Genomic DNA, 27,369 nt, shown 5'->3' on the forward strand with positions numbered 1-27,369 from the left:
ATCTAAAACACATAAGAAAATATAATATAAGTTTTATTTGTACAATGTGGACCTATTTATCATTGCAATTTTTTAAGTGAGTTTGTTTATTATTAAAGACTGTAAAATAAACTTTATAATAATATACTTAAAAAATAAATGTTCGAAGCGCTGCACCATATATCCTCCATTAAAAGCACTAATTTGAAATCTTAAATTAATAAAATCGCTAATATATTCTTAAACACACTATAAAAAAAATTATCATCAACGTCACAAATATTAAAATTCAAGTACAAAACAAAGAAAACAATCGATCAATAAATGCAGTTATAACTGTTAAGCAATTGGTATTACACCAAGTGTTCAGCAGTATAAGAGTCACTTAATGCACACGAAAATTGTTTTTACTATTACAAAATTGAGAGAAACTTCTCTATTACAAGAATATGGTTGATTGAGTATCATAACCCAATAACATGATGACACATATACTCTTATACTTCAATCACATAAAATTTTCTTCAATTTCAAGATAAACCATATCTCATGGGATGCCTAGTCATTCCCTATCCTTGTTATAAGTAAGTTTTTTCCTACGAAATTTAGTTTTCCACTTCCTTAAAAATAATGAATCAAACTTGCATAATTTGAAGAGTTTTTCAGCCTTGAAAGTAATATATTATTTTTTTATGCGTACTAGTAATTTGCTTACAAAGAAAAAATGACTTAATCTTGAAACTAATAAAACTATATAAAATAATTTTATATGTATTCAATAATTCATAAAATACATTTTAAGAAATAAGTTCATGGCAAAAAAAAATGTTAACAAATATGTTCACCAATTAAATGACTTTATTGTGTCAAAATTAAGGTAGTCTAACATAACCCAATCCATTTATTATTTTTATTTAGTACTCTCTGTGTTAGCGGGTGGTGTTTACTATTTTTGTTTTAACTTATTCAATAGAATAGTCCATGGTGCATCAAGTATTTCCTTTTTAGATATTTCTATTGAACACAGTGGACGGCATGTTTCCTCGTGATCCATTGTTTAATTTGACTTATGTTCACAAAACCATAGTATATGTCAATAATATCATCTTAATCACAATAAATCAATGTTGATATATTATACATTATATAAAGTGTTGACAGTACAAGTTGTACATCACATCACATGCATCCATCATTGATCATTCTATCTCCCCATAGATATAAACAAAGAACTAATCATTGTAATGCAAATATGCAATTCACTAATGGAGTCCAATTTATATATTTATCTATATATAATGAGTATGATTTATTAATGGCTAGATTTCACTTTACTCGTCCGTGTAATTTCAATTGTTTTATTTTAGTCTTATAGTTTATAAATTGTTTCAATTTAAAGAACAAATTTAATGAACGAAAATATTAATATATCTTTAAATTATAACAATTTGTAAACTATATAATTAAAATTACAGTAGTGCTACATATACCACATTTTTATACCATAATTTCATACCACCTTATGTGGCAACTTACATGGCATTCATACATTGGATACTAAAAAATAAAAATAAAAACCCAAAAAGGAAAAGAAAAACTTTGTCCAATAAAGTAATAGCACGTCAGATGGTATAAGAATGTGGTATAAGAATGTGGTAAGTATAGCATTATTCTTAAAATTATAACAATTAAAACAGTAATGCTACACTTACCACATTTTTATACCACAATTTCATACCATCTTACATGGCATCCATACATTGGACACTAAAAATTAAAAAATAAAACCTAAAAAAGAAAAAGGAAATACCCTTCCAGTAAAGTAATGACACATCAGGTGGGATACAAATGTGGGAAAAAAAATATGGGACAACTAGCATTATTGACTATAGAGACTAGATTAGAACTTGGCTCAAATTAGAGGCACCAAGTCGGTTTTCTCCTTAAAAAAATGGGCATAGGCCCAGACGGTCACGGCCCAGCCCGAATCCTGAAGCGCCTTCTTCACCTCGGCTCCGGATACTGACAGACAGTACAAGCTAAGCAATGCAGAGCCTGCGACGCCGTTTCGACTTGCCTTCTTCCTCTTCTTCATCTTCTTCTTCACGTTGCATTTCGCTTGCACTAGCTACACTCACAGGTTGGTCACCATTCCGTCATGTATTCAACAATTAACACTGACCTTGCCATTCCGTCATTTGTAATAAGCTTTCAATTTTGTTTTCAGTTCTTGTATTCCAGGCTCTTCAAGCTGCCTCACTCGCGGCACCGAGATCCAATTGCTACGTTCTCGACAACTCTAGCCGCGTTGTCGATTTTGTATCCTCACAAACAGTTAATCTGCCTTGTAAATTACACAATAATAATGCTTAATACAGTTAATTGTGCCTTCGATTTTGGATTTGAATTTAGATGAAGTTGTTCTCTCTTAAGCTGTTAACCAGAGTAGCTGGATTGGACATTCTTTTGAGTACGGAGGGAAGGTAATTCCAATTTCATTGTATAGCTGTAATAGTTCGTAGTTAGAGTATAGTGTATGTATAATTATGCATTATAGTATTGCTGTAATGATTCGTAATTATCTCAGTTCATGATTCATAATCCAGAAGGTGTTCCTTATAAGCTTGGTTTCGGTGCAGGACTCCGACTTGGTGATTCGGTTTTGCAAAGATGTGCAGAGTAGATCACAAACGGTAGTCCATATCACCCATGTTCTCAAGTACTTTATCATTACGCCTTTTCTTGTTTTCTAATTCTGATAAGCTTCATAATTGGTGGTCGATCAGAAATTTTTATTGTTGTGGACACATGCTCATTGTGCTGCAGGGATATGTTGATTTTGGTCGATTTGATAAGTTCAACCGCTTTGTTTCTGGTTCGGGACACGGTGACTTTGTTCAAGTGAGCTCCTTTTTGGTTTTAACTTTTCAAGCAGTACCACAGCTTGATTAGGGAAACCCAGCTGTTGTAATTATCTCAATTTATTGATTATATAGGGATATTACAATGGTGACCTGAAGAATTGTGAGAAAAGTTATGATGAAATGGGGCGAACAGCTCAGGTTGGTTTATGCTGGAAAAACTATTTCACCCTCCCACACCCTCATTATTTTCTAAGAAGTTTACAATTTTTTAAGACATTGTTTATTTGGCTGTCATTCCACTTCTCTCACGATTTTTTTTCTTCTGTAAATTTAGGTAAACATTACATGTGGAAGTTGTTTAAATGGACAATGCAGAGGTTTGTGGACCTTTCATTTCTAAGTTCATCTGTGGTTGCACATATACTAGGAATTGATATGGCCCCTTTTGAATATATAGAGATTTGTAATCTTGTGGGATCTTTTTACTGTCTTTGGTTGAAGCACAGCAGGTAATATTAGAAAATTCTTTGGAGACCCTTAACAAATTGGAATCCTTGTGATTAAAGGGGCTGCTTATAAGAAAGGTGGTGAGAACTAGAAATTTAGGCGGATAGGGAGAGGGGAAGAAGCTGAGTTCTTGGGAATAAAATTTAAGATATCACTAGAGATAGTTTCTGAAATTTTCAAGAATGGGAAACAGTTTCTGACAGTTTCATCAAGAAAGAGAGAGAAGACTAGAGAGGGAGAGGAAGACAAAAAGTGGCAGGTGGAAACTCCAAGTAACTTCAAGAAATTTCATATTTCATACATAATTACATCACTAACGGGCGTTTAAGTTTCATTGCTTTGTCCTGCTTTCTATCAAACAGCTACTTTCTTACAAATTTATGCTCCTTAAAATTGCATCTCGATAGTTAATTTTGTATTGCCTCTGTGACTCTGAGACATCCTCAGTAATTTAAGACTAATTGTTATTATTACCTTTTTTTTTTTTTTTTTTTTCAGGTGAACCTGGATGCATCTGCAAGGTCACTTATGAGTCAACTTGCAGGTCTTTTAAATAGTACCTTGAATTCCACTTTCTGTTGCATTACAATGTAGTGTATTGTTAAATCTCTTTTAATTCAATCAATCAATACATCAGTGATATTATGATACCAATGTTTGATCTTTGGACTTATTTTGTTGAAGATGAATAGGTAGAATATGAAGGCCCTCTCATATTGAATTTCATAGGCTCTTTGAGTTTAGAAAATGTGTAAAGTTACCGGGAAATAATATGTATGATCATAAAAGTGAACTACATCACCTAGTTACCCAGCACAAGCGCTAATTAATATCTGAAAAATATGTCAATTGAGGGGAAACCTTTGCTTCTAGATAGAACAAATGCAAAGGCAATGATGGTTAATGCTGCTTTTAGGATAACAAAAATGCTTCAACACAGGAGCATTAATTTATTATGTGAATATCATGTATCCCCAATCCCGTTTCTATTTCTAAATGTTTCAGAGTTTTTGTCGAACTTGCCATTCCATGTGAGAAACCAGGTCCACGAGTATTTAAGGGCTTCACTGTAGGTTTCCATCCACGTTCGTGGGAACTTGTAAGAATTGTTTTATTCTCATTGATGTATATTATTTTGTACATTGAAGTAAATTATTTACTGAAGGAACCACTCTTTATGAACTTGCAGGTTTATGATGGCATGACTAAATTGGGCTATGAAAAGTCTCACCATGAATTTAGGTATGCAATTTTCTATGAGTTGTTTTTCTTTATTTAACACCACTCCCCTCCCCCCCCCCCCCCCAAAAAAAAAGTATCCATCAACCTAATGAATAAAAAGTTTGCATTTTGCAGCTTTGGGACGCAGCAGAGACATGTAACCCTTTATATGACTGCAATTGCTTCCCTTTCCACTTTGGTGCAAAAACCTATTATTCAAGTACCCAACTTCCTTACACTTTGATGCATGCATTGGAAACTTTTTATTATTGTATAAATTGGCCCAAATATCTGTCCTTTGTTTGATAAACTATTTGCAGGTCTTACCAGAAAATGGCCTGGATGTTAAGTTATCAGGGTCAGGAGCAACTGGGAGCCCTCCTACTACTTTGTCACCCACAATGTTAAATGTTGATTGGAGATGTAAGGCTATCCATTACTGTAGTGGGTGTTGATGTCCTGTATCACAAAGTCTTCTTAATTTATAATTGTAATTTTCAGGTGAAAGGGCTCGTGATACTCCATATGAAGTTAATATCACTATCCCAGTAGAGGGTTATGAGCCCATCCAGTTTATTCTTGCCAAAATGTGTGGTAGGCTACTAGGCTCATATTTCTGTCAGTGAAAACTTTTGCATTCCGTCACAATCCTCACTCTTCTGAAAATCCCCCGTTCCAAATTATGAGGAGACATGACCAATCTTAATAGAACAAGTTCTGGAGATGTAATGTAGTACATTGTGTTAAAGCAATTCATCTTGCTCTAGAACTTGGTGGTGAAATGTGATTGGCAGACTGTTCACTGTCTACTAAATAGGAACGAGTCCCTTGATAATGTCATCTAATCTCAGGAATTATTAAGTTCAGGTTAAATGGCAATAAGGGAAAGAGGAAACAAGGAAGGGGTACTTTTGTTAGAATTGATACAAGTAATTGTTTGAAATATCAACTGAAAGATTGCTGTCTTCTACTTTAGTTTACCTCCGTGTTCCATAAAATCAGAGCTTGGTTTGTTCAATTTTGCAGAATATAGGCAGAATCAAAATGGAGACAGTACAAGAGGATGGGCTATATTTGGAGTTTTATCCTGCATGTAAGGGCAGTTCCCACTGAAAATTTCTATTTTATGAGTGTTAATAACATGCATAAATTAAATAACTAAAATATATGATGTGAGTACCTGCATCATATGCAATATTGGCATTGATTGCCAACAAATATATTTTCCAATATATGTTCTTTAGATGCAATATTAATAGATATGGTAGAAAAGTTTGTGTCATGTGCGTGCCCTGGACTTGTGGCATCTGATACAAATCGCATTGCCTTTAACTTCACTCCCTTCAATATATTATAAATCGGTATCGATCACTTCCTCTTAGTTGGAATGTATCATTTGAATATTTATGTATTTTTATCCTAAGTTTTGAATGAACTGTCTTGGATCAGATTCGCTGTCTCATCAACACTGTTTTGTTGTGGAGGGTTTATTTACAAGACTCAAGTTGAACGGCGGGTAGGCTGTTTCTATTGCTTAAAAGTCTTGGATGGTTTTCTAATTTCCAGTTTTTCATAATTGATTTAGTTTGTATGTTATTATATATTTCTATTTGATGACATGCAGCGTGGGATTGATGCATTGCCGGGCATGACAATTCTATCTGCTTGTTTAGAAACTGTAAGTATACATCACTAACATAGAGAATTATGTTATAAGCCCTGGACTTGGTGATTGGTTACCCTGATGGATTATGCATGAGATGCTAATGAGTTTACCCTGATTCTCGTGATGAACACTGCTGTGTGCTATAATGATAATCGTGTTGGGCATTGTTACTTAATCTTGTACCTTATGAACAACATATAGGTTCTATATTGACCGTCATCGTGATTTCTTCTGATTGCTAAGATAGAAATTTCCTTGTATTTTTCTCCCAGATTCTGAGGAACATATTAGGCCCCCTTATGATATTTCAGTTTTAAATTGTAAAGTATCCTTGCAATGAACTTCTTTCGACCAAAAAAAAAAAATTGTAAAGTAACCTTGCAAAGCAAGGGAACTGAGCTCAATCGGTTCTCAATTCTGAAGCAAATTGGAATACAGTTTGCCATATCATCTGTACACTTTCTAATGGTGTTGAATTTGGGGATACAAAAATAGGTGAGTGGAGTAGGGCAAAGCTACACCCGACCAGAAGACCTTAATAGCGCCTTTGCCAGTGAAGCATCTTGGGAACGCCCTCCTGCTTCTGCTTCTAATCAAGGAACATGGAGGCCGAGTGAAAGAAAATATGGTGCAATTTGAACGTTTTGGACCTGTGAGTCTCAGCTAACTTGTACCAGTATGACATGTGAGGGTTTTGAAGCTTTACAACCTGTTTTAGTCTTTCACTGAAATGAAATCTCAGAGCATGATATTGTAATTTTAGATGTAATATCAAGTTATCTCAACTGAATTCATTGAGCACTCATCTTTTGATCTTTTCTTTTTCATCTGAGACTTGGTAACTCATAGAATACAATCAAATGGTAATTTTATCTTGGCAAGCAATCTACATGAGATACTTTGTTACTAGACTGTGAATCAGGATCAAGTAGAATGATTTCTGAATCTACACAGCCCTACAATCAAATTTTCTAATGCAAAATTTCATCTGTTTAATCTTTACTTCGTTGTTTGGAGCTGACATGTGAAATTGATAATATGAGGGTCTGTTTGAAGTTCAATACCATGTCAGCATTGCCATCTGCCCATCTACGTGGAGTAGCAAAGTTGCTAGGAACAATCAAAAGGCTACGGATATACGAACTATATGGCATATGCTCCTTTTTTTGATGCCTATAAGTTGTCATATGCAAATCTCCAATTGAAGAATCAGATCCTAGAGGAGTAGTTCTCCAACCCTGCCTATATTTTCTTTATAATATCATTGGATTGTTCAGGTTAACCTGTATTCCCATTATCATGCTTTAGATTAATTTCACCTTTCTATATGCCCAGAAACGTGTAACAGGCAACACAACAACAATTTATTTACTAATATTATAGATCTCAAGTCAAAAAGCCACAAGGATAGCTTAATACCGTGTAAAGCTTCACCAATAAGAGAAGAATGACGATTAATCAAATAAAGGAATAATGGGGTGGGGGCGGTGGCTCTTGTGTAGGGGTATGATTAGGACTGATCGGATTAAAAATAGATGTTTCAATTTTAATTCAAAAAATTGGAATTTCAACATATCATTTCAATTTGAAATTTTTGGATAAAAATTCAAAATTTTTAGATAAAAAATCAAAATTTTCACGTTACTTTTTTTATTTTATTTTAGTATAATAGCCCATATCTAATATTTAGAGGAGGGGATTAATCTTTGGACCTCATCTAACATGGTGAGAATAAATGTCACTACTAGATACACACACACACACATATGATATATATATATATTATATATATCATGTTTGAAATTTTAAATATAATAAACTCAAACATTTAGTAATTACACGTATAAAAAATGTGAGTGTTTTTGTTAGCATTTATGTTATTATGCTACACATATATTTATATATACATATGTTTATATTAATAGTATTAGTTAATTTTTATTAATATATATGTATGTGTATATTTGAAACAAATAACAAATTTATAAAACATATAGTAGAAAACTAAATAAATGATATAATATTAATATAAATACGGAATAAATTGGCATAATTTCAAAATATCAAATCGGAATGTCTTTGAAAAATTTTGAAATTTTTCGGATCGAAATTTACATTCCAATTCCAATCCAATTTTTTCGAAATTTTTGAAATTCGGCATTTTCAGATTTCGGATTTGATTCTGACGTTCCAAAATTGGAAATTTTCGGATTTCACCCTACTCCTGTGTTCCTCACAAGCTCGCTGCTCCTACCCCCGCCTCTCCCTTCTCCTTCTCTTTTTCTTTTATTGTTTTGGTTGGTATTATGGGACACTCTCCTCTCTTTTTGTGAGAGTTTTTTCATTTCAATAAAGGAGAGCTTTTCTGACCGCTTTGGTTTGTTCTATCTGTGACGTTGTGTGCAATCTATGTGTTGTGCAACATTGGATATTCAACGACGCTTAGTTGCTCTTTGGAGATCTTTCTTTTAGTTTGTCTCTGGTTCTCGTCACAAGGAGTAGAGATGTCACTTTGCTCGCTAGTACCGGTCCTGCCGATTATTAATTACTACCCAATTCGCCACTTTTATCTATTGTCAAACTCGATTTAGAGATGTTGGTTGGATTGTGGACCAAAACGCGACTAGTTCGCTAATTTCATGGTGCCTCGCTGGCTTCGTTTGACGGTTGTAGTGTCTGCTCGATGCCGACGTTACGAGATTAGGCTCTTATTTCGTTGTAAGCGTTTAACTTGTTTGGTCTATTATTGTAGGGTTTTTTTGCCATAACTTTGTATTTTTTATACTTTTTTGACTGATTTTATGCAATGTTATTGCTTTCTCAAAAAAAAAAAAAAAAAAAAAAGCAATCTATGTCAATTCGTTAATATTAGGGGAATGAAAACGAACCAAAAAATATATATTGCAAGACGTTATGTTTGTTAGGGAACAGAAAAACGTGGACCTACTATTAAATTTGATCCAACATTGATATTGTGGACCAAATTAATTACTTAGATCTAATACAAAATGAAGGTAAGTCTAACTACCTATCTAAATGTTGATCTAAAAAATCTCAATATTATTAGTAGTGGATTACCTTAACATGTATATTATAAATTATTGTGTCATATTTTTAAAATGAGATCAACACGTCTACATTCATAACTTGTATTGAACCACATAACCAACAATACCTTGAGACATGGAGTGAGCATTTGGAGAGATGGGTCAATGGGCGATAGGTCAATATGTATGTCCATTCAATTCTAATGTGAACATTATATATAACTTGGGTAAACATTTAATACAAGGAGGAAAAAAATTGTGGCCAAAGTTGTGGAAAGATATGAAGGTTTCAACCTTCTTATTTTTGGCTTGGTCTACGATATCATTACAGACACTACTAACTATATCAGATACCGTGAATCATCTATTTTGGGTTGTATATAGCTTTGTCAACAGAGCAGGTGACGATTAACAACAAACAATTCCAGGTTGACCAGCTTTTGTCACATATGTCATCCAATAACATATGGGATGGTGAAACTTCTTCTCATCCAGGAATGAGGAGGGTCATGGGTTACTACTTAAATGTTTGTGTGATATATGTGACAAGAATTATCCAAGAAATTTGAAATTCAATTAGAAGAAATTTACTAGCTTTAAGCAAAGAGGCTTTAATTTTATTCTTTAATTATATATAAATGAACCTTCCAATGCTTGCTAACATGTTATTCTAAGAATCTAAAATCTTAGGGGGGTGTCCGGCCCAACTTAGATTTTATTAGATTTTAAAAGTCCAATGAAATTTAGGTGTTCACAATTCAGATTTTAATAGATTTCAAAGAAATTAAGGTGTCTCAAACTCAGATTTTAATAGATTCCAATGAAATCTATGTGTCCTAAAAAAGTCATGGATTTCATTAAGTGAAGTATTTTAATGAATTTAAATGGATTTGAATGTATTTGAATGTATTTTTTACACATAACAAATTTCATAAAATTTCAAACCAATTTTCCTAGATTTTGATAGATTCTATAGATTTTAAAATTCATTAATGAAGGTAACTAACTCCATAACTTTATATTTTTTCATTTTTATTTTGTATTTGCCGTTCCTTTTAGTGGAATTGAAGTAAGATAAGAAAATGGTAGATTTAAGTTCAAATCATGTGTCACGTCAAAAAAAAAAAAAATGTTGATGAAGGTGGGATGCTCATCTGATAAATTAATCTACCCAAGTGCGACAATGAAGTAACATCTTTTCTATATCAAGCATACTTTGGATTATAAGCCAAAATGGTTTGCTTCTCTATAATCAGCTGACCTCGTTGTTTTGTTATTTTTTTTGGCCACTCAGCTGACCTCGTTGTTAATCATCTGCATACAACCCGTAACCATGATGATCGAAAGAGTCAGTCCAAAGCAAGAAAGCTAGTACGCTACTTACCAACTCCAACCTTTTGTGTTCTGCTCTGGCTACTGATTGATGCAGCTATTACGCTACCAACTCCATAGCTTTTCTGCACCTCACTCAATCCACATGCAGTTGTCTCCAAAATCTTCTCTATAAATGCCCTCTAAGCTAGCCACCCAATCAAACATCAAAGCAAGTCTTGAAACTTTCTCTTCATTTTAGAATTTCAAGTCATCTAGTTCTCTAGTGAGAGTACTTATAAACAACATTATGGCTCAGTCTTTGCTCTTGCTTGTAGTGCTTTCTCTGCTTGCATTTGCTCCACTTTGTTTGTGTGATAAGACTCTTGGGGGTTATCTATACCCACAGTTTTATGACCAGTCTTGCCCCAAAGCTCAAGAAATTGTGAAGTCTATTGTTGCCAAGGCTGTGGCAAGAGAAGCACGCATGGCTGCTTCTTTGCTTAGGCTGCATTTTCATGACTGCTTTGTACAGGTCTCTGATTACAAAAACTCTCATTAATTACCCCATTTGCTTCTAGTTAAATTATATCCCATCACTATAATGCATCTCACTTGATAATCAAAGCTCTACTAACATCATGTTGTTAATGTTGCAGGGTTGTGATGCATCAATTCTGTTGGACAGCAGTGCGAACATAATTTCCGAGAAGAGGTCCATCCCGAACCGGAATTCAGTTCGAGGGTTCGAAGTACTCGACGAAATCAAGTCTGCATTGGAGAAAAAGTGCCCCAGCACTGTGTCATGTGCTGACATTATGGCTCTAGTTGCTAGAGACTCCACTGTTCTAGTAAGTGTTACTGCTACATTTCAGCTTTGTATGTGGCATGGTGTACCCAATTTTCACAAGCTAACCATTGATCTGTTGCATTTCACAGACTGGGGGGCCAAGCTGGGAAGTCCCACTAGGAAGAAGGGATGCTCGAGGAGCAAGTTTAAGTGGCTCTAATAATGACATCCCTGCTCCCAACAACACATTCCAAACTATTCTCACCAAGTTCAAGAGACAAAAGCTTAACATTGTTGATCTTGTTGCACTATCTGGTAACACTGCCCAGCATTTTATGTTATCGGATAATGTTTTCTTGTCATACATCTGACATGTTAAGTTGTCGGACTGATAAAATGTCGCTCATACATTAGTGTGACAAAATAACATGTCAGATTGTCTGACAAGAGAATATTTTCACATCTTTGTGGATCAGTTTTTCTTTATATCTGCATTACTAGCTTTTATGAGAACATGGTTTTATATTTTATGACCAATTGATATGCAGGAAGCCACACAATTGGGAATGCTCGTTGCACCTCCTTCAGGCAGAGACTTTACAACCAGTCAGGCAATGGGTTAGCTGACTTCACCCTTGACTCTTCATATGCTGCAAAGTTGAGAACCCAATGCCCAAGATCTGGCGGAGACCAAAACCTGTTTGTCTTGGACTTTGTCAGCCCAACAAAGTTTGACAACAGCTACTTCAAGAACTTGTTAGCTTCCAAGGGCCTGCTCAGTTCTGACCAAGTTCTTGTAACAAAGAGTCAAGTGTCAAAGCAATTGGTGCAACAATATGCAGAGAACAACCAGCTTTTCTTTGACCAATTTGCCAAGTCCATGATTAAGATGGGAAATATTTCCCCACTTACAGGTTCAAAGGGAGAGATCAGAAAGAGATGCAGGAAGGTCAACTCTTAAGAAGATTATAGTTTCAGGACAATCAACTTTTAATAAGATCAAGTCCATGTACTGTGTGTTTCTGCATATTATCTATTCCAAGAGAAATTGTGATTGTCTAGCTTGTTGTAGCCATTATATTCTGGACATCTAGTGATACAATACAGTGTCTGTTGGTGTGTTTTTCATAAAAATTGTACTATTTTTCTTCAATAACATAATTAATATTTTTATGGAGTGTCAATTTTTTCGTTTTCATGGAGATTAGAGAGTGAATTTTATTTGACAATAACCCTACCCTTATCTACTTATCATAACAAAGAAAATTTTCACCATTCACTCTCTTATCATTACAAGGCTTTAAAGGTTGACAACAATAACTACACCTTGATGAAGATTGAGAGGCATGCAATCTATAAAAAGTACAAAAAATTGCCCTCTAATGAGTGTGTATACTTATTGTGTTTTCACCCAAAAGAATTTGGGTTAACGCTCATGAACCAAGCGCATGGTAGTTGGGCTAAGCCCGGTTCTCAGCGGTTACTACCGCGGTTCTAGGCCCAAGAAACTGATTTCGGCCCATCAATTTACAATCGACTTTCACAGAGTTGAGGAGGCCCAACTTAAGCCTCCATTACCATAGGGTTTATGCCTGCAAGCTGCAAGCCTGCAACGGTATACCACTATACCAGACTACCTGTCACTCTCTTCTCAACTTCAAAGCCATGAACGCACCAAGCTCATGAACCGCCCACAACTACAATGCTCAGATAACATCCAATTTTTCCTAAAATCAAAGTTCCAACCCCAACAAAATGAGGTATTTACGATTCATTTCCCCACATTTCTCACGAATTCACAAAACCCTAAACCCCCAAAATCCCAATCCCCTCTCCTATCTCCAATCAAAACCCCAGGTTTCTTCACATTTTACGAGTAATTACACGACTGCTGCACCGGAGCAAAGGCCGGCCCCGCCCGAGAGGGTCTCGGCGATCGCGGACGAGATCTCGGGCCTCACTCTGCTCGAAGTCTCGGACCTCACAGAGGTTCTGAGAGAGAAACTGGGCATAAAGGAGATGCCGGCGATGATGATGATGATGCCGGGGATGGGGTTAGGCGGCCTCAGGGGCTCCGGCAAAGGCGGTCCGGCAGGGGCCAAAGGGGAGGAGAAGAAGGTGGAGAAGACGGCGTTTGATGTAAAGCTCGACTCTTTTGATGCCGCAGCGAAGATCAAAGTGATTAAGGAGGTGAGGACGTTTACGGATTTGGGACTGAAGGAGGCCAAGGACTTGGTGGAGAAGGCGCCTACCCTGTTGAAGAAGGGGGTTACCAAGGAGGAGGCGGAGTCCATTGTCGCGAAGATGAAGGAAGTTGGTGCCAAAGTTTCTATGGAGTGAGGTAATTCACTAATTTGTGCTCTCATTGTATGTGAATTTTGAATTTGATTATGTTCTGTAAATTGTGCAGTGTGTAGCTTAGTTGATGAATTTGGCATTAGGAGCTAGAAACTATGTTTGGGTTTCTCATTGTTTTCTTGGTATTGTTAGCTCCGAAAGTTTTCTAGTAAACTGGTTTTGAATTCCAGTTTTGGTCAATATGAGTAACAAAAGAGTTGGAAATGGTAACCTGAGAATGGGGGCTTTACAAAGTTCTTTGCTAGATTTTGACATTAATGAAAACCATCTGCTAGATTTTGACATTAATGAAAATAACTGAAAACATTAGAGTTTCTACATAGGCCCTATGAATTTTGAGTCATGCCTGGTGTTCATCCAGTCTCTAATAGCTTTGTTTGGTATTTGGGGCTTCATAGCATTACTTTGTTGAGAATATGATGGGGAAGGCCATGGAAGAATAAGGAGAAAATCTGGGGACTAATGGGCATAAATCTGCAATGTTTCCATTCATATTGGTTGTCCGGCTGCCGCACATGCATACATGCGCACATTTTCAGTTGACCTTGAAAGATGCTTAATAGTATCACATATGCAGCCTCATTATTGGTCAATGTTTAGGGCCAATTTCACAGCACTCATTGTTGTTGCACCGTTACCACATCTGTTTTTCTGGTGCAATGCTGTTATGCAACTTCAATACCTAATATTTGGTTTATATTCTTTTGGTCTAGACTTGCCAGGAGGAGAGAAGGATGAAGAAATGCAAGGCTCAAGTGGCAAGGATCGTTATAATGTAGAGTAGCAGTTAGTGGTTCATCACACCGGAATTGCAATTAACATAGTCTAGTATAAGGGCTCCTGGAGATCGGCTTTTGTTTCTTCATGACGCAAAGCATTCTTTGGTAGAACTGCTTTGCTTATCTTTTTTTGACTTGGAATAATATATATGAGGAAGTTCTGTTTCATTCTTTTTAACATTTGAGTCTTTCCAGTTAAATTACTTTTAGCAATTGTTGTAGACTGTTCTGTACTTTGCCTGTTTCTTCAAAGGACATCTTCACAGCTTGTTCCATGTATAAACCTCAAATGACAGCCAAGTGATTAAGGGAGGGATTGGAGGTGAGGGGTTCATTTGCTTGAATCTTATCAAATTGGTTTGATGGAATTGTTTGGTTGCAATTATTTGTAAATCTTAATCATCTATAGTCAGTTGAATGAATAAGCAACATGAGCAGGGTATTTCCTTTGTGGAGCATAAGGCACTCGGCAATATGATTAACAGTAATGTTACACTTACTACATTTTCATACTATAATTTCATACCATCTTACATGACATTCATACATTGGATATTACAAATTAAAAAAAAAACCTAAAAAAGAAAAAAAAAATATCCTTTCAATAAAGTAATGACACATCAGGTGGGATATAAATGTGGGACAACTAGCATTATTGTATGACTAATTTCCACTTTATATCATAGTTATAAGTTATAACCAAAGGTCAGTAATTTCTCGAGGGTTTTTTTAAAATCCCAAAAGTCAGGTTTTCAAATCATGATCTACAAAAGCAGCAGATCCTCCACTGGGACAAAAAAAAAAAAACCAGATAACTTAAAAGCCGACCAAATTTCTCCAAAAAAAAAAAAAAAAGTAACGTTGGGTTGTTTTGTCAATCTTGAAATAGTTATAAACTTATAATCTTATATTTTTAACATTTTCCCATTTTGCTTATCCCGTCATTTAAGAATAGTTATAATCTTATAATGGTATGATGAAAAAAAGAAATGGACTCAATTACAGATTACTAATAGCATTTTGCCATTTTCCATCCTGGTTCAGTTTGCCACCACTTGTGAATTTGTGATGAGTTATGAAGTTATGAGTCATAAACTCAAAGAAAGCCAAACTATTTCTTTGCAACACCGTTTAACGCACTCTTTACACGACCTTCCAGAAAACGGTACCGTTTACACAGCTGACAGAGTGACACTTGATTGCACTCTGAGCTGAATAGTCAAGAGGCAAGAGGCACCACGTTAACACGTTTACTAGCAAGAGATTCGCGGTTTCGTTTTTGAATCACAAAAACGGCGCGTTTCAAAGGATTGCCGGGAAAAGCCTGCGTTGTACTCCGAATCATCACAGATTCACACTCATTACATCCCTCGCTGAAAACAAATGTCGGCGTTGTCTCAGTGGCAGTGGGAAAACGCCACCGCCGGCGCCGTAGCCGGATTCGCCACCGTTGCCGCCATGCATCCTCTCGACGTTGTCCGTACCAGATTTCAAGTCAACGATGGTCGGCTCTCCAATCTCCCAACTTACAAGAACACGGCTCACGCTGTTTTCACCATTGCTCGATTGGAGGTATCTCCTTACTTCACCTCCTGCAAAATCCCCTAGGGTTTTTTATGATTTGGTTCTTCACATTGCTTTGTCTTACAGGGCCTGAGAGGGCTCTATGCAGGCTTCTCTTCTGCTGTTCTTGGTTCCACTGTTTCATGGGGTCTATATTTCTTCCTGTAAGTAACAATTTATTGTTTTTTTCTTCTAAATCTGTGTAGAAATTGGAAGAGAAAGAGAGAGACAAACAATTATAGTGGTTCAGCTTGACAATTTGTTCAAGCCTACATCCACTCTTAAAACTCTGATTTCTTATTAAGATCATGAAAGGGCAAATGCCACACACATTACAAATATAGGCTAAGATTACAACAGGACAATCACTAGCCAAAAATAGCCACAACGGCTAGAAGCCAATAACGGCTATAACTGTACCACCAAGTACAGACTCCAACGGCTAGTTGCTGCTAGCTCAGGTTTAAACATTCCAACACTCCCCCTCAAGCTTGGGTGAAGAGATTGGCACAACCAAGCTTGAATAAAAGACATTGCAGCTGCATGGAAGGAATTCCTTTTGTGAAGATATCGGCTAATTGATCACCAGTCTTGACAAATGAAGGTTGAATTTTGTTGGATTGAACATGATCACGAACAAAGTGGCAATCAACCTCTATATGTTTAGTGCGTTCGTGAAAAACTGGGTTTGAGGCAATATGTATAGCAGCTTGGTTGTCACAGAACAACTTCATAGGAAGGGAATTTCTAATTCCCAAATCAGTGAGAAGATATTGTAGCCAGATCAGTTCACTTGTAGCAGCAGCCATAGCTCTATATTCAGCTTCAGCGCTGGATCTAGCAACCACCGTTTGTTTCTTACTTTTCCATGTAACCAGATTTCCACCAACAAACATACAAAAGCCTGTTGTAGACTTGCGATCGACTAGATTTCCAGCCCAATCAGCATCACAGTACCCTATAATTCTGGAATGACCATGAGGCTTCATTAATATACCTTGACCTGGAGAGCCTTTTAAATATCTAAGGATTCTCTTAATTGCTGTCCAGTGAGAGACATGAGGAGCATGCATAAACTGACTCACTTGGCTCACGGCAAAGGATATGTCAGGACGAGTGATTGTAAGATAAATAAGTCTTCCCACAATTCGCTGGTACCTGCTTGCATCAGTAAACAACTCTCCAATCAGATCAAGTTTTCCCTTGCTGGAGATAGGATTGCTAATAGGTTTAGTTTCAAGCATGTTTGTTTCTTTGAGGAGGTCCAAGACGTATTTCCTTTGATTGAGGAATAATCCTTTGCTAGAGGAAGCAACTTCAATTCCCAGGAAGAACTTTAGGGGGCCCAAATCTTTGATGGAAAGTTTGTTAGAGAGAAAAGCTTTCAGCCTAGTTATTTCAACACTATCATCTCCAGTGATGATAATATCATCAACATAGATTAGAACTGCCACAGTTCTTAATTCCCCTTTTTTAACAAATAGAGAGGAGTCAGCATGGCTTCGAAGGTACCCTGCACTTTGAAGGACAGAGCTAAGCTTAGCATACCAAGCTCTTGGGGACTGCTTGAGACCATAAAGGGCTTTGTGAAGCTTGCAAACCATTCCTTTGTGATTCTCTTGAGGATGACCTGGAGGAATTGACATGTAAACTTCTTCTTCTAGATCTCCTTGCAAAAAGGCATTTTTAACATCCATTTGGTGCAATGTCCAGCTGAGATTGACAGCAATAGATAAGAGTACACGCACAGAATTCATTTTAGCAACTGGAGCAAAGGTCTCCTTGTAATCAACCCCATAAGTCTGCGTAAATCCCTTGGCTACAAGTCTGGCCTTATGTCTCTCAATAGTGCCATCACTGTTAAACTTAGTCTTATAAACCCAACGACACCCCACTGGCCTCTTTCCCTCTGGAAGTTTAACCACAGTCCAGGTATGATTATCATTGAGAGCTTGTAATTCTTCATTCATTGCTTTCTTCCAAATTGATTGTGTACTAGCTTCATGGAAGTTTGATGGTTCAGTAGAGTTGTCAATGCACCCAACAAAGGCAGCATGTGAGTTTGAGAATTTATTCAAAGAAATGTACTTAGAGATAGGGTACCTGGTAACTTGATATGTAACAAAATCCTTGAGTCTGGTTGATTGTTGTTGAATTCTTCCTGACTTTCTAGTTCCATCATTAGTAGGTCCATTGTTGGACATAGCACCAGGAGGTCCATTGTTGGACATAGTACCAGGAGAATATATTTCTTGTTGCAAGCTGTCTGAGTTAGAAATCATAGGTCCTTGCTCTTCAGAACTAAGATGAATAGGTAAAGAACTTTGATCAATGATTGGTAAAGGAATTTGACTCAGAAATTGCTCCCCCTGAGATTCAGTCTCCTTTGATTTCTCAAAGAAGGATTTGCATTCATCAAAGATTACATCTCGAGAGATAATAAGTTTCTCATTTGTTGCATCATAGCACTTATATCCCTTTTTAGTAGCAGAATAACCAAGAAAGACACACTTTGTAGATCGAGATTCAAGTTTATCTCTTTGGTTGGCTTGGATATGAACAAAGCATTGACAACCAAAGATTCTCAGATGGGATAGATTCGGTTTACATTTCTTTAAGATCTCAAGAGGAGATTTAGACCCCAGAATGCGAGTTGGAAGTCTATTAATAAGATAGGTTGCAGTGAGCACCCCATATGACCAAAACTGTTTGGGGACATTCATTTGGATCATAATTGATCTTGTCTTCTCAAGGAGATCCCTGTTCTTTCTTTCAGCTACCCCATTTTGTTGGGGTGAGCCAACACAACTAGTTTCTCTCATTATACCATGTTCAGCCAAATATTCAGAGAAGAAATGGGATACAAATTCAGTACCATTATCAGACCTGAAAACTTTGATGTGAGAATCAAATTGAGTAATAATCATATGATGGAATTCTTTGAAGCAAGAGAAGGTTTCACTCTTTGATTTTAATAAGTAGAGCCATGTTGCACGTGAGAAGTCATCTATAAAGATCACAAAGTACTTGAAACCATCAATAGAATTAACTGGAGCTGGTCCCCATACATCAGCATGAATTAAATCAAAGGGTTTCTTTGAAGTAGAAGAAGATGGTACAAAAGGAAAACGTGTCTGCTTGGAGTAATGGCAGACCTCACAATTAGTTGTGCTACCTTCTTGTAGAGGAAACAAAATCTTTAGAACATTAGCAGACGGGTGCCCCAGTCGTTGGTGCCAGAGATTGTCAATTTGTTGAGAATTGACTTGAAAAACACTTGAATTCCTTGATGATTGATTCAGCAGGTACAAGCCATTAGTATAGGTACCTTCACCAATCTTCTTCTTGGTGACTTGATCCTGAAAAATCACCGATTGTGGGGTAAAGAATGCTTCACACTTCAACTCATTTGTTAGCTTTCCAACTGATAATAACTGAAAGGGAAAAGATGGAACATAGAGGGCTTCAACAGTTGTATTTGAACCGAGAGGGTTGATGTTTCCTTGACCAAGAACAGGAACTGAATGTCCATTAGCAATAGAAACAGATTGATTCCTAGCATGAAAATTTTTGAGACAATCTCTATTGTTTGTCATGTGGTCTGTAGCCCCAGAATCCACAATCCAAATATCAGATTTCACATTATGTGAGAGAGAAGAAAGAGCATGAAATGTACCTGATTCCAGAGAGGAGGTTGTAACATTATCAGTCTTTCCAAATTGTTGAAGCAATTTAGCAAGCTGGCTGAGCAAGGCTGAAGAAGTATCAGTGGTTTCCTTCACTGAGATGGTTTCTCCAGAGATTTGGTTAGCCATTGAGTTAGGAAGGGCTCTATTTTTCCCAAATTTTGGTTTCAAGTGTGGATGCAGGATCCAACACTTATCTTTAGTGTGCCTGGCCTGACCACAGTGATCACAGGTCACTTGACTTCTTTTACCTTTAAAGTTCTTGTTCTCTGGCCTTCGATTCTCAGTTGCAAAAGCTTTAGATTCAGCAGCCTCAGATATCGACCTTCCCTGAGAACTCATGATTTTCTTCCTAACTTCTTCACGCTGAATGGTGGTGCAGACGCTGGAAAAAGAGGGAAGTTCAGAACTCATCAGAATGTGTCTGCGAAGGTCTTCATATTCAGGATTCAGACTGGCCAGAAGCTGGAAGATCTTGTCTTCTTCAGTCCGTTTTAACAGGATCTTGGGGTCTGTGGTATGTGGTCGATAAATAGCAAGCTCATTCCACATGTTCTTCATTCTTCCAAGATGATCAATGAATGACTTTCCATCTTGAGAGAGACAAGCAATTTCTCTCTTTAGCTGAAAAATTCGAGCAGCATTATTTTGATGGCCATACATCTCCTTCACAGATTCCCACAAGTCATGAGCAGAATCAGAGTAACTAAAAATTTCTGCTATCTGTGGTTCCATAGAATTGAGAATCCATGACATAACTAGCTGATCCTTGCAGAGCCATTCCTCAAATTTGGGGTCATCAATCTCTGGAGCAGCTATCTTTCCATTTATGAAGCCGAGCTTGGACCTTCCTCCAAGAGCCAAGGTTATAGCTCTTGACCATGGAATGTAGTTAAGCCCATTTAATAGAACAGAGCAGAGACGCAAATTGGGGTTGGGCTCTAGTTCAGAAGTCATTGAAGAAGATGAAGCTGTGACAATTTGTTGTGCTCTGGGTTGTTGCTCGAGAATTTCTTCCATTTGAACTTGATCAGAGATGACAGCAAGAAATCCTTAAGGATCTTAGTTGCTCTGATACCATGTAGAAATTGGAAGAGAAAGAGAGAGACAAACAATTATAGTGGTTCAGCTTGACAATTTGTTCAAGCCTACATCCACTCTTAAAACTCTGATTTCTTATTAAGATCATGAAAGGGCAAATGCCACACACATTACAAATATAGGCTGAGATTACAACAGGACAATCACTAGCCAAAAATAGCCACAACGGCTAGAAGCCAATAACGGCTATAACTGTACCACCAAGTACAGACTCCAACGGCTAGTTGCTGCTAGCTCAGGTTTAAACATTCCAACAATCTGATACATAATAAATTCACTTTTAATTTTTATGCATAACGAGCTTGAGTATGCAAATGTGCTCTGTTAGTGAAAGCATGGTTGTTAAGATAACTGGGTCTGTACTCTGTAGTTAGCTTATCTAATGGCGATGTGTAGTCATACGTATGCATATTGAATGGAGTATACCCACTTCATGTGTTCTCAGCTCAAGTATAATAAAAGGTTATTACTTAATAAAAGGTTATACCCAATTCATGCTATACTTCCACAAATCTGTTGAGAAAACCCACGGATTTTAGTTTTGCAATGCAGTTGTAATTGGATTACTTTCATTTGGATTTTTGTTTTTATTTGATGAAGGATGTTGTGAATGAACCAAAAAATCTGCTGTGTAGTTATGGAAGAGCCAAACAAAGGTATTCTAAAGACGGGGATGAGAAGCTGAGCCCTGGTCTTCATCTTGCTTCTGCAGCAGAAGCTGGTGCTTTGGTGAGTCTGCTAGCTTCATTGCTTCAAACAAGATGACTGGAGAGACATTAGTTGGAATTTCTTTTTTTGTTGTTCTTCTACAAGTATTATCCTATCCTGGTTGTGAATTTTACCCTGCATCTGGCACATGGTGTCCACTGCCTGCAATCTGCATCCTTAGGTATCAAACTTTTTGTATGCTGAAATCAAGGCACTTATTGGGGAGAGTGTTGGGAAATCAAGGCACTTTCTGTATGCTGTAATTTTTGTTGCAACTAATATATTTGATTAATTAAAAGACACCTTGAATATGGCAAATTCCGAGTTGGAGGGTTACCACCTCCCCGAATGTTGGTGCTATAATATACCATTTTTCTTGGCGCGATGATCTATGAATGTTTGGAAGAATAATATACCATTTTCTGTTTCCTTCTAATATTAGAAGGTGGACATGAGTGTGCACATGGTTACCTATAGATGATAGCAACCTTGTGGTTTTTGCAGGTTTCCTTGTGCACAAATCCTATTTGGCTTGTAAAAACAAGATTGCAGCTTCAGACTCCTCTTCATCAAACTCGACCATATTCTGGGTTTTATGGTCTGCTTCATATCTTACCTAGTAATGTCTGCAATGTCTTGTTTTTCATTCGTTTGGCTCGCTTAATAGTTCGTCTCTTGCTAAAAATTACTTATCTGTTTTATCAATTTAGTTTGTGCTGAAGATAGACCGTAGTGATGTAGGCTTCTGGATTTTGAAGATAGCCCCTTTTATTAAGTAGTTCATAGAAGGTATGATAGCATTATAATTAATCGCCATGAAGTTTGCTTTGCTTTGATGATAACTTTGTCAGAAAGATGTGCCAATAAAGATATCAAGCGTATACGTTCATTCAACCCAGAACTTGACCACAATCACAAATACCAAACTAGAAAAGTTCTGGGTTCAAGGGAGTTTGTAATAATGTAATAACTATCTTAAAATACATGTGCTCCATCACCTGTGAGGCTGTGACATGTCTGAGAATTTTTCTTCTTTATGCTTATGTTCATAATTTCTTCTTCTTTTTTTCTTGCTTACAAATCATGCAATTTTCATCATATTTCAGATGCCTTCAGAACCATAATGAGAGAGGAAGGGTGGGCTGCGCTTTATAAAGGCCTTGTTCCTAGTCTTTTTCTGGTATGTTGTTGTCTATGAACTTATACTATTCCTTACTACTTTAATAGCAGTCGGTCTTTGTTTCCTCGCACGGATTATTATTTCAAGATTAGAAAATAATCTCTCTCTCTCTCTCTCTCTCTCTCTCTCTCTCTCTCTCTCTCCTAAGACATTGATCATATAACAAAAAGCAAGAATAGTATCGTTAGTTGAAGGTTTTGTATGTCTGACTTAATTTGTTTGCCCTCCTCCCTCCTCCCTCCTCCCTCCTCCTTCCTCCTCTTTCTATGTCTATGATTTCTGGTGAAGCTACAGAAGTTTCTTACAAGAAACATTGGAATTGTGTTGCCTTAAACAACTAACCAATGGAAATATTGGATTCCCTCAATCATTTTTGGGTAAGACTTTTACAGAGGATTTTGGGGTTCCCCAGTTTTCTTCCCATGGACACCTAACTGCCTTTGTGTACAGCTTGTACACATCACTTAAAGAATACCATGCTCGTGAGTTGTGATGTCATGTAAAGATTCTGGAGACGAATACTTGAGTTAATCTATGCCAAAAGAAATTGAAGAAACATGTCAAGAATTTGTAATGGTATAGATTGGTAGCAACATGAAAATAAGGGGGGTATCCAACATATCTGGTGATTTACACTGCTGAATGGAGAGAAAGAAGTGCGTCTGGAGATTATTGCGCACGTCTACACTTAATTGCATGTGAAGACTATAAATGTCTCATAGTATATACATGTTTCATTTGTGCCAAAAAGCTGTTTAGTCTTTCATGCTTTGCAACTTACAGGTCTTCATATTGTTTCAGCAGGTTTCTCATGGTGCTGTTCAATTCACAGCATACGAAGAACTCCGCAAAGTTGTTGTTGACTTGAAGTCTAAGAAAAGCAGGAGTTCTGAAAGTGCTGATACAGTATTGGTATAGCAATGGGACCATTTAAACCTATAGATCTGCACGTTCTGGAATTATTTATTTACATCCCATCTCATGTATAGTTCAATATAGAGGTCCTTTTTCCCATTTCATGTATATTGTTGGATGGTAATTTACGTTTCTTGCTTTTTGAATCCATGTATTCAAGTTGAAGGGTCTACAAATTAGGTCTTGGGTTAAGACCCGTTAGGCAAATTAACCAGCCTGGTACAAGTTCTTATGGTCTATAGCTTTTGGCACAGAATTCAGTTGATTATGCAGCTTTGGGGGCATCATCTAAAGTTGCTGCCATTCTTCTATCATATCCATTCCAGGCAGGCATATTTATTATTGGCACTGGCGTAAAATTCTTCTAGATGGTCATTCATCTTTGATGATTACTTATGTGGTTGTGTTGATTTTTTTTCCCCAGGTCATACGAGCTCGATTACAGGTATATCCTTGTTTTCTCCTCAATGTATTGAAGTTACCCCTGTCTGGAACATTCTGAGCTTTTTATTATCACAATGTGTTCAAGAAGATTTCCAATATCCTTCAGCATAATCTCTGAAGTTACCCTTGTGGTTCTGCATGTTTTATAGATTTTGTTCATATTCCTTATTAATGATTAGAACTTTCTAATCTCTCATTTTTTCAGCAACGACCTAGTAGCGAGGGAATTCCAAGATATATGGATAGCTGGCATGTAATGAGGGAAACTGCACGGTAGGAATGAAATTTAGCCTTGATGGTGTAGATACTGTCAAAGAAAGAGACTAGTCAACATTAGAAAAATTCCCTTCTAAGCATTTGGTGCTCCAAGGGCCAGATGTGTCTCTCGTTAGGAAATAGCATTTATTTTTTCAAATTTCTAAAGTCTGATTCAATTGCTAATGAATGCTATGAGAAATTTAGTAATCGTCGTCTGAAGTTGTCAGCATCAGAAATTTGGTGTCTGAGACTCTGAAGGACATAGTTATTGAAGGCATTAAGTTGCTATTATTCCATTATAAATCCCCTTCGATTTTTTTCTTATCTTATGCTAACTTTTTACCCCTGCTGGGGCTTTTCTTTTAGGTTTGAGGGTGTTCGAGGTTTCTACAAGGGTATCACAGCAAATCTTCTGAAAAATGTTCCTGCTGCTTCAATAACTTTTATTGTATATGAAAATGTATTAAAATTTCTTAAATTAGCAAGACCGAATGATTAAGATTTTTCTTTTGGTCCTCAATTATTTGTACCCTTTCTACAGCAACATTATTTGATGTTGAAAATGTGGTAATAAAAAGTATTGCGAGTTCATATTCGGCAAAGCATGGAAGTTGTGAAGCACATCAATTTCATACAGATTCAAAATCGCATACATTGTATTAATATTGAAAAAGAGGAAATGCAGAACTCTGATTCAAACTAAAAGAAACTCTTATTCTGTAGAAAATTTGCGTAGGAAGGAAAGAATTCCGTCCGAGACTTCTTGAGCTCTCTCTTGTTGGATAAAATGGTGGCCATCTAAGATCACGACTTCCAAGTTTGGTACAAGACTCTTGAAAACATTTCCTTTAACATATTCCCTTGTGCCCAGAATGTCATAACCAATATCTTTGTCACCTACGATGAACTTTGCTGGAACACTTATTTTTGATCCTTGCCATGGTCCCATGAGCTCCCAGTTCCTGTTGTCATTTCAAATGTAACAGATGTAAATTTAGCAAAGTTATATCAATTGCGTCTATGATACGAATCACCGTATCACATACAAATAAATTTAACAATTCACAAATCTATATTCTAATATAAAAAATTGAACCCGTCAAAATCCCTATCAACATTCACCAGGAGTCCAGTAATTTTCTTCATATTCAATAAGTCATTGAAATCTTGTTTGAGGTTGACCTGTCAATTAAGCCACCACACCACACCACACCACCAAACCAAACCACGTAAACAAATTTCTGGTGGTTGTATTTAAAGAGAATGGTGCAATAGGTGTCTACCTCAGCTGGTGACCAAAACTAAACAAAATAAAATTACTTGGTACACCATAATTGCTTCAATTTGTTTAAGTTTTTCCTTTTTTTTTTTTTTTTTTTTTCTCATTCAATTTGTTGAATATGTTCCTGTTTCTACATTTTTTATGAGCCAAACCCAAATAAAAGTGGGAATCTCAAATCTGGGGTGTGGTTAGTTGGTGTGTCTATAGTCTATACTTACGACTCAATTGTACGGAAATAATTGAGAGCGCCAGTGAAGCCAGACTCCTCAAACTTTTCAGCATAGACTTGGAGGTCCTCCTCAGATATCCATGGTGGCAATACTGCTGGTGTCTCCAGGTAATCAATGATCTCCATTCCAGGAGGAGCTATCAGATAATCTGTCTTGTTATACAGAAAGAACTTCTTCATCACTGTCAAATAATCATATCTTGCAAAAGACCTTTCTGCTCTTCCTGGTTCCTATGCCCATGTACAAATACAATCATACAAACACATATTTGTTATGTTAAAGACACAATTGCTAACATACCAAAATCTTTCTCATGCGAGTTTTACATGTTATGCTGTTAGACTATGAATCTGAATCATTGATGAAGTGGAATCATATCTCAATGTAGGATCCGAGTCACAGTCTAGTAAGAGAAAATTACCGCTTCACATAACATTTTTTTGTGAATTGAATAACATGTTTATATCTTTTACCATAAAGGAACTTGTTTATATGTATGCATGAGTCAGAGGGGAACCTGAAACTGAATAACATAACACCCATCACCGAACATTTGCATGAAAGATTCAGAACTTCTGGTATTTGAAGATCTTTCAAAGTATGGGGCAGACAGTGCAACCAGTGCCTTGACTCTATCAGGCCTGAACAGGCTCAGATACCAAGCAGCAATTGCTCCATAGTCATGTCCCACCACAAATGCCTTTCAAATAAGAGACACAAATACTCAAATCAAATTCTCATAAACACAAACCCAATTGTACAAAAACTTGACACTACACAAGAACAGAACACAATTCACAAACCTGTTGTTCTCCAAAATGATCAAGAAGGCCAACAAGGTCTCCTACAAGGTGAAGAACAGAGTAGGAGCTGGGACTGAGAGGAGAGTCAGTGTCACCATAGCCTCTCATATCAGGAGCAACAACATGGTAGCCATGCTTGGCCAAGTAAGCAATCTGGTGGCGCCAGGAGTACCATATTTCTGGGAACCCATGGAGGAGAAGCACAAGGGGTCCAGCCCCTTGCTCTGCTATGTGCATCCATATTCCATTGGTTTTGATCCTCTGGTGAGTCACCTCATGACTCATACTCATCATATTCCCTTCTCTCAATTAAGTCTCAGAAAAAACTAGTACTGGTGCTTCATGGTGTGAAAATGGGCACTTGGACAGCCATATATAGTTCAATTTTATGTGGAAAGTATTTATGAAGTTGGTGACTTGCTAACCCTGAATGTCCAAAGATGAGAACTTTGACTCAGAGACCAAGGAAGAATAGCGTGTCAAACGCTCCAACACTAGTTATGTTGCAAAAGGTACAATTTTATGAATAATGCTATATTTACCACATTCTTATACCATATTTTTATACCATCTTACGTGTCATTATTTTACTGGACAAAGTTTTTCTTTTTCTTTTTCTTTTTGGATTTTTGTTTTTATTTTTTAGTATAAAATGCATGAATGCCATGTAAGTTGCC

The 27,369-nt window shown here is 36.8% G+C and overlaps 5 protein-coding genes across 8 annotated transcripts; 4 read left to right on the top strand and 1 right to left on the bottom strand.

Annotated features, from left to right (window-relative positions):
* Window positions 1–1,982: 1,982 nt before the first annotated feature.
* On the top strand, window positions 1,983–7,112 carry LOC147284729 (G-protein coupled receptor). Its single transcript, XM_086243477.1, has 17 exons — window positions 1,983–2,119; window positions 2,207–2,298; window positions 2,424–2,462; window positions 2,619–2,672; window positions 2,806–2,880; window positions 2,976–3,041; window positions 3,178–3,220; window positions 3,849–3,894; window positions 4,356–4,449; window positions 4,540–4,592; window positions 4,707–4,791; window positions 4,892–4,994; window positions 5,073–5,165; window positions 5,598–5,664; window positions 6,021–6,087; window positions 6,196–6,249; window positions 6,733–7,112. The coding sequence occupies exons 1-17, from the start codon at window positions 2,026–2,028 to the stop codon at window positions 6,874–6,876; spliced, it is 1,269 nt and encodes a 422-aa protein (XP_086099603.1). The 5' UTR covers window positions 1,983–2,025; the 3' UTR covers window positions 6,877–7,112.
* A 3,748-nt stretch (window positions 7,113–10,860) lies between these two features.
* Window positions 10,861–12,429, top strand: LOC147284730 (Peroxidase superfamily protein). Its single transcript, XM_086245119.1, has 4 exons — window positions 10,861–11,130; window positions 11,255–11,446; window positions 11,535–11,700; window positions 11,934–12,429. The coding sequence occupies exons 1-4, from the start codon at window positions 10,906–10,908 to the stop codon at window positions 12,344–12,346; spliced, it is 996 nt and encodes a 331-aa protein (XP_086101245.1). The 5' UTR covers window positions 10,861–10,905; the 3' UTR covers window positions 12,347–12,429.
* Window positions 12,430–12,975: 546 nt separating this feature from the next.
* Window positions 12,976–14,837, top strand: LOC147284731 (Ribosomal protein L12 family protein). The gene is made up of 2 exons (XM_086245126.1): window positions 12,976–13,726; window positions 14,457–14,837. Exon 1 carries the CDS (start codon window positions 13,141–13,143, stop codon window positions 13,723–13,725), a length of 585 nt encoding a protein of 194 aa, XP_086101252.1. The 5' UTR covers window positions 12,976–13,140; the 3' UTR covers window position 13,726; window positions 14,457–14,837.
* An 890-nt stretch (window positions 14,838–15,727) lies between these two features.
* On the top strand, window positions 15,728–24,912 carry FOLT1 (folate transporter 1). 3 transcript variants are annotated; one of them, XM_086245123.1, is made up of 10 exons: window positions 15,728–16,094; window positions 16,173–16,249; window positions 21,508–21,601; window positions 22,085–22,178; window positions 22,687–22,760; window positions 23,562–23,672; window positions 23,930–24,001; window positions 24,100–24,120; window positions 24,325–24,392; window positions 24,744–24,912. In XM_086245123.1, the coding sequence occupies exons 1-10, from the start codon at window positions 15,906–15,908 to the stop codon at window positions 24,874–24,876; spliced, it is 933 nt and encodes a 310-aa protein (XP_086101249.1). In that variant the 5' UTR covers window positions 15,728–15,905; the 3' UTR covers window positions 24,877–24,912. The 3 variants fall into 3 exon arrangements, with proteins under 3 accessions (XP_086101249.1, XP_086101250.1, XP_086101251.1); XM_086245124.1 differs by having other exon boundaries at window positions 23,565–23,672; XM_086245125.1 differs by having other exon boundaries at window positions 23,937–24,001; window positions 24,744–24,884.
* Window positions 24,913–24,984: 72 nt separating this feature from the next.
* LOC147284733 (epoxide hydrolase 1-like) lies at window positions 24,985–27,092 on the bottom strand. 2 transcript variants are annotated; one of them, XM_086245120.1, is made up of 4 exons: window positions 26,693–27,085; window positions 26,407–26,589; window positions 25,878–26,119; window positions 24,985–25,339 (listed from the first exon to the last, which is right to left on the bottom strand). In XM_086245120.1, the coding sequence occupies exons 1-4, from the start codon at window positions 26,984–26,986 to the stop codon at window positions 25,090–25,092; spliced, it is 969 nt and encodes a 322-aa protein (XP_086101246.1). In that variant the 5' UTR covers window positions 26,987–27,085; the 3' UTR covers window positions 24,985–25,089. The 2 variants fall into 2 exon arrangements, with proteins under 2 accessions (XP_086101246.1, XP_086101248.1); XM_086245122.1 differs by lacking the exon at window positions 26,407–26,589 and having other exon boundaries at window positions 26,693–27,092.
* Between the last annotated feature and the right edge of the window lie 277 nt (window positions 27,093–27,369).

Source organism: Dryas octopetala, chromosome 5, assembly GCF_963921425.1.
Source record: "Dryas octopetala chromosome 5, drDryOcto1.1, whole genome shotgun sequence".
Classification (NCBI taxonomy): Eukaryota; Viridiplantae; Streptophyta; class Magnoliopsida; order Rosales; family Rosaceae; genus Dryas; species Dryas octopetala.

Bases quoted from the DNA above. Each gene is read 5' to 3' on its own strand.
- LOC147284730 (XM_086245119.1), top strand. From the start codon at position 10,906: ATGGCTCAGTCTTTGCTCTTGCTTGTAGTGCTTTCTCTGCTTGCATTT. The intron at 11,131-11,254 runs GTCTCTGATTAC...TTAATGTTGCAG, and splicing joins TTCATGACTGCTTTGTACAG to GGTTGTGATGCATCAATTCT. The intron at 11,447-11,534 runs GTAAGTGTTACT...TGCATTTCACAG, and splicing joins CTAGAGACTCCACTGTTCTA to ACTGGGGGGCCAAGCTGGGA.
- LOC147284733 (XM_086245120.1), bottom strand. From the start codon at position 26,986: ATGATGAGTATGAGTCATGAGGTGACTCACCAGAGGATCAAAACCAAT. The intron at 26,590-26,692 runs GTTTGTGAATTG...CTTATTTGAAAG, and splicing joins ATCATTTTGGAGAACAACAG to GCATTTGTGGTGGGACATGA. The intron at 26,120-26,406 runs GTTCCCCTCTGA...ACATGGGCATAG, and splicing joins GTTATGTTATTCAGTTTCAG to GAACCAGGAAGAGCAGAAAG.
- FOLT1 (XM_086245123.1), top strand. From the start codon at position 15,906: ATGTCGGCGTTGTCTCAGTGGCAGTGGGAAAACGCCACCGCCGGCGCC. The intron at 21,602-22,084 runs GTGAGTCTGCTA...TGGTTTTTGCAG, and splicing joins CAGCAGAAGCTGGTGCTTTG to GTTTCCTTGTGCACAAATCC. The intron at 24,393-24,743 runs GTAGGAATGAAA...CTTTTCTTTTAG, and splicing joins GTAATGAGGGAAACTGCACG to GTTTGAGGGTGTTCGAGGTT.
- LOC147284729 (XM_086243477.1), top strand. From the start codon at position 2,026: ATGCAGAGCCTGCGACGCCGTTTCGACTTGCCTTCTTCCTCTTCTTCA. The intron at 6,088-6,195 runs GTAGGCTGTTTC...GATGACATGCAG, and splicing joins AGACTCAAGTTGAACGGCGG to CGTGGGATTGATGCATTGCC. The intron at 6,250-6,732 runs GTAAGTATACAT...ATACAAAAATAG, and splicing joins TATCTGCTTGTTTAGAAACT to GTGAGTGGAGTAGGGCAAAG.
- LOC147284731 (XM_086245126.1), top strand. From the start codon at position 13,141: ATGAGGTATTTACGATTCATTTCCCCACATTTCTCACGAATTCACAAA.